At 34.9% G+C, this 6,287-nt stretch overlaps 1 protein-coding gene across 1 annotated transcript; it reads right to left on the bottom strand.

Annotated features, from left to right (window-relative positions):
* Positions 1-2,489: 2,489 nt before the first annotated feature.
* Positions 2,490-4,702, bottom strand: LOC109221022 (probable pectinesterase/pectinesterase inhibitor 7). Its single transcript, XM_019385487.1, has 2 exons — positions 3,431-4,702; positions 2,490-3,340 (listed from the first exon to the last, which is right to left on the bottom strand). Exons 1-2 carry the CDS (start codon positions 4,455-4,457, stop codon positions 2,649-2,651), a joined length of 1,719 nt encoding a protein of 572 aa, XP_019241032.1. The 5' UTR covers positions 4,458-4,702; the 3' UTR covers positions 2,490-2,648.
* Positions 4,703-6,287: the final 1,585 nt, after the last annotated feature.

The raw sequence follows: 6,287 nt of genomic DNA on the forward strand, positions 1-6,287 counted from the left end.
ACAAATATCTAGGGTAAACTATCTTTGGCTAGGATTTACCTAAAATCTTCTTACTTAATTGGTTCAACAAAAAGTCTAATTTTTTTTGGTCGAACAGTAGTTTGACTAGGCATAAATTTTAAGAGAAAAAAAAGACCTTTTAAACATGTGGTGCTAAAAGCCTAAGGGGCATAATCTTGTAGGGCCATAATATTTGCGTGGCTATAAAAGCATTTTATTAAGGGTAAAGTATGTAAAATAAAAAGTTTACAGTTAAATTATTTTTAAATATAGAAATGTGTCATTCTTTTTGGAACGTACTAATAAATAAAGTGTGTCATCTAAATTGAAATAGAAAGAGTAGACTTTTTGATGTAATGACTAGAATTTGACCACTAACGTTTCTTAAAATAAAATTTAAATACTTAAAATACGTAAACGTCATGACATTTGAAATCGCAATCAGGGAAGAAATTAATGTCATATAAAAATAGGAGAAAATTAATCTAGTTATAACTCTAACGGAAAGGTTTTTGTTCCGAATTATCGAACAACAAAGTTTGGAGTTTGGAAGCTTCGTAGTGGATCATATGGTCGGCTGGTGAAGAAAGACAACTTTGATGCTATTTATGTTAAGGCTACCTATCTTGCATGATATTTGGCTAACAAAGAAAAGGGATTTTCTTTTCCCGTATAATTAGGGAATTTTTAGATGGTGAAGTTTCTTTTAAATTCTGGATTAATTAATGTTTATGATGTATCTTTTTTGATAAATATAGAAGATAACACCCAAAAAAAAGGAGAAAGAGAGCGCCAGCCATTGTCACATAATCATCTAAGATATATATATATATATATATATATATATATATATATATAGGCGTTTAGTTGATCCGGTTCATACAAACTTCTAGCTAGCATTTGGCTACAAATTTTCAAATTTGTTTTAAAATTTTGATTTGGGTGAAGTTTGTACATCATTTTTTCAAATATATTTCACTTTTTTTAAAAAAAAAACATGAAATGTGACTTATACCCATAAGTTTTAAAAACTATAAAAAATATCCAACAATACCAAACAAACCAAGTTGTTAATCTTGTATGTGCAGAACCTTCATTAATGCCATTAATCATTATCTGCCATAGTCCTGAAAATAGATAAGTTTGGCACAAAATTATTATTTTTATAATGAACTACACAATACACTATCCTAAAATCATAACCTAATATTTTAATATCAACTGCTAATAACACAATTACTAGCCACTATAATTCGTCAAATTGCAATAATATTATAAGATCCATCAGTCCAAAAGAATAGTAATTAGGTGGTAATTTTTGAAATTGTTAAAAAATCCAACAGTGATATTTTGGGCCAAAAACAAGTCTAGAGTTGGTTTTGGAATTTGGGAATCTTGTTTTCAAAATTTGCCAAACAATCTATAAACAAATATGGTTTGCCAAATTTTTTTTTGAAAAAACTTAACAAAATCTATGGCCAATACGGGGACTTAATGTCATGTACTACATGTAAGTACACCATTAAACATAACGTCCTACCCTTCTTTTTACTGTAATCCTACTCTTGACCTATGAAAGATAAGGTGAGAGAGTAAAGCACAAGTGACTAAAGAAAGTCACAATAAAGATGCTATTTATGTCCTCCACTCTTATTCCTAGCAGATATGGTTACGCCAGAGTTCTCTCTTATCCAAAAATAAGAAGGAAAAAGAAGAAGGTTACACTAGTTACATGCTTGTTAGTCAAATTCCGAAACTAGTGTAATGTGCAGGAAAAAAAACAAGATGTCATCAAATGACAAGAATGTCCTCATACTAAAAAAGTCGTACCTGCATGGCAAAAGAATTTGACAACTTATCAACAGAAAGAAAGAATATGATAGTAAAAAGGCTAATAAGGTTATTAACTGAATCTGAAGAATGAATATGGCAGTCAATGTGGAATTATGGGAGTCAAATGTATTAAAACGGAATACCAATTTACTGAAAGAGAAGCTATGATATGATAATAAGTTATCTACAGCAGAGGCATCCTAACAAGTATAACAAACAGAGGTTTAGTTTGCTGACTCAGTTCACATCCTTGAGTCTTTTTATCATGAATGCATCAAAAGAGATTTCTTCTTTGTATTTTGCTCGGACCCCCTTGTGCCAAAGGAGCCGATTCAACTGAAATGGTTACAACTTTGCGGTAGTCCAAAGTTGAATCTAGTGATATTGGAACAACTCTTTTTAATTCAATTGAGCTGCATTCATCTCCATTAACTCTTGCAAGAGAAGAAAAAAGGAGAATCAAGCAGAATAACTATGGCGAGAGTCGTCAAAATTGTTTTGTGATGTATTAGTGAAAGTGTCATTTATATTTTACATTTTGTTTGTTCATTAATTTCATTTCTTAATTACAAGTACTCGTCAATATTTTTCAAGCAGATAAGATAATATGTTTTAGATATCTCAACTCGTTTGGTGAACAAAACAGTATATTTGATCAGTAACGTGTGGATAGTAGATTAGATTCAAAAACAAAAAGAATGAATTAACATTAACTCGCATCTCCCAAGCTGTTTCAGAGAAGATTCTCTTTAGAATGCTTATTAATTCTGTTAAAACAATTTGTAAGAATAAAAGGGAAATATGGGGAGTCATGGTTAGAGTAAGGTATTAAAGTATGGCACTCCAGTCCGGGGCAACCAATCATCTCCTAGTAAGAAGCCAGATACTGTGAAGTTAGCAGCATCAGTAGCGTTAATAATGTGGACACCAGGCCACGTAACTCTGCCAGCACTGTCCGATCCTGGTCCACTGTTATTGAACTCACCATAGTAAGATGTATTGAGAGCAAAATCTCCTGACCATTCGCGCCAACCTAATTGATGGACGAAACCATCTATAAAAGATTGCATGTAAATAGTCCTCGAGTATTCTTTCCATGGCCTACCAAGATATGTTCGGGTGCTACTGTTGCTGAATGCCAAGTCATCTGCTGCCTTGATTGTACAGTTGTGGATAGATATACCTGTGTTTTGGTTCGGATCTGTTCTGCCTTGTGCTGTTATTGCATTGAACTGATTACCCAAAGGCAGCCGCGGGTACAAGTTGCAATTTTGAAAAACAGCAGCAGCGTTACCGAATATGAAATCCACAGTGCCGTAGATGTCACACTCTCTGTAGAATTGCCTAAGAGAGTGTACGTATAGTGTATCTTGGTAACCCTCGAAGCTGCAGCTGTAGAAAGTGGATAAATCTGCTCCATTCCGAACGGCAACTGCTTGGTGCTTGATTGCTCCTGCTGTGTTACGAAAAGTAATGTTCACTGCAACAAATCCTAGACCAACCACAGCTGTAATTAAAAGAAAGACAATTATCGTGAGCTCTAGCTACAACCCCATGTTAATTACTCGATCGGAAAATTAAGGAGCAAGGTACTCACAAAATGTAGAAGAATTAAATGTTGTCCATCCATCAACAAAGCTATGATTGCCGGTAATGATAGTCTGGTTGATACCATCGCCAATCATCATTAAATACTTCTTGTTCTTGGCGATGGAGACATACTCCTCGTATATACCAGCCGTAATGTATATTAGAAAGTAGCCTGAGGTGGAAATGGAATTGTTTGGAGCAGCAACAACAGCATCAGTTATGGTGCTGAAATTCCCACTTCCGTCCTGGTTTACTATCACAACGTCCCTCACCAGAACCTGGTCGTCGTCATCTTGCTGCTGGAGTAGCTTTCTCCTGCTAACAGTCTCCAAAATTGCTTGGTTTTGTGCAGACATTTTTAATGGCAAGTGACCATTTTGGAAGGCTAGCTGTTTTTGGCTAGGGTGTGTTTTAGATCCCTTTTTCTTCTTAGGAACCCATCCCTTCGTGAACAAAGCTAATGAAACACTGTAAAGTTTTGTGTCATTAGATAGTGGTGTAACAAGGCCATTCCTCAAACTCCAAGCCGAAGACGTCGCCTCGAGTCCATCCAAGCAAGTTTGCGTGTTTGTTAGAATGGCACTGAGCATGGTTTGCACGTCGTCAGCTTCCAAGTTTGGTAGAATTTTGGAAGTTCCATTAACAGTTCTGAAAGAAGTTGAAAGATAGTCCATGTTTAGCGCAGCTAGGAACTGGCAATCTTCGAGAGCACCAACAGCAGTGGTTGTTAGATGTTTGGATTTGCCAAGGTATTTATGGATGAGGGACAGGAATTTACGAGCTGAAGATAAGGATTTACGAACTGAAAAACGACCATAGTCATAGACATTGGCGTCTATGTTTCCGGTGGTCGGGAGCACGGATCTGCAGAAGGAAGGGTAGGGAGTGGACTTACAAATGGTGGAGGGAGAGACAGAGCTGTTTGTAGGAACATCAACGGCAGAAGATTGAGAAAACAAGATCATAATTAGGAGCATGAGAATGCAACTAAGTGTGACATAATGAGCCAAGAAAAGCTTAGAATTGTTAGCCATAGCTTTAGGTGTCCACAGGAAATGGTGAATGCATGTGAGCTAGCTTAGCGAATACTAGTACTTATATATATACTGCACAAATTGCAGTCTAACAGAGGAGCTTAGAGGAAAGATAGTGATAATTAGTTCCGTTTGCACATGAAGAATTGTGTAGAGGTGTTGGAACGGTGCAAAGTCAACAAATTATTTGCGTGGCCATTTGCCAGAAACCGCGTCGGTTTTACTCCTACTGCAGTATTCATTGATTAGGCTCAAACAGAGACAAATTTCGTGTCTTGTGCAGTATGATTACTCCTGCATATTACTGACATATTATCCGTATTTAGTATATGCAGTTAACTAGTTGTGTCTCTTTGTGAGTATATTGTCAACGGAGTGGGCACATGCCTACTGGGTTTCGTAACATACTTATATATGACAACATGCAACAAGAAATGAAAATCCAAATCTTGTAATTTCAAAATGACTAGCATACTACAAGAAAAGGCTCATTTTGTGGGGGGTATTTTTAAGTTTTGTGGCGGTTTTTGACCCCTACAAAATGAATTGGGGCGGTTTCAAAAAACACCACAGTTACCTTCCCCACAAGCATTTCTGTGGCAATTTTGTAAAATCTCCACGACGACCGCCACAATATAAATTTTTAATTTGTGGCGGTTTTAAAGGCAATTAGTGACGTTTGCAATACCCAATATATGATCTCAATGTTTTTTAAAAAAATGCGAGAGGGTTATAAACCCCCACAATTTGATCTCAATCTTTCAAAAAAAAATAATCAATGGCAGCTTATAACTGCTACAATAGTGAAAAAATTTAATTCATGGATTCAATAAATAAACTCAATAACTCATACAACATTAATCCAATTCCATTAAGAATATCTATAGTAACAAACATCAACACATTCAGATTCATATCACACTAAAGTTATACAAAACACATATTTGATAATTTAAACACTATACATTCTACAGCTGTCCATAATAAGTAAATATGCAGATGTGCTAAGTATTTGCTTGGCAATTTGTATTGCTGTCACCTGATCATATTCTCACATCCACCGAATGAAGCTGGCTCACTCTATACATCACATGCTGAAACAGAGAATTTTGATAAAAAAGTTTTAAAGGAATAAAATTTTGCCAACAAGCTAAAAGGAAGATCTTGGTGTATAAATAAATGAAAGGTCTGATTCTTCTTACAAATAAATCTGTTACTTGATCTAACAATAGCTTTGAACTGAAGTAGTTAGATACTCACATGAATAAGAGCTAAAGTACAAAGCTATTTTCTTGGATATCATCACAACACTTACATCCACAAACTATTTTACTTGATAGCATAAATTCTTGCCATATATTCTCGAAAATCATAATGTAACTAATAAAATATAAGTTAACCACTATAGGCTTTCTAACATTAGAATCAAACAAATAAATTATAAGCTGTAATCTATCCCAAGGATTAACAAACTTGCATCAAAACTGAAGGCTAATAACACTAGAAAATTGAAGTAGAAGAAATGAACTGAATAAAATAGGAGTGGTCTGATAGGAGTAGTTAGTTAAACAAACCAAGCATGTTAAAATCTGTTGGATCTAACTTCAAACAAAAGAAGCAACAAATTAAAACGCGCAAAACTTTGTCTAAGGCATGAACTCCACTAGTATCTGTATTATCAGTAAAAACTACAAGAGAATATATAACAAATTACTCTTAGTTACTTAATGTAACCTGGGGAAAAGATGTGAAAAGATTTAAGACATGAGTTAACAAACATAACTTACCACTCAATGCCATCATAATAGCATATCTGTCACGGGCTTAACT

The sequence above is a fragment of the Nicotiana attenuata genome, unplaced genomic scaffold, assembly GCF_001879085.1.
Source record: "Nicotiana attenuata strain UT unplaced genomic scaffold, NIATTr2, whole genome shotgun sequence".
In the NCBI taxonomy this organism is placed as follows: domain Eukaryota; kingdom Viridiplantae; phylum Streptophyta; class Magnoliopsida; order Solanales; family Solanaceae; genus Nicotiana; species Nicotiana attenuata.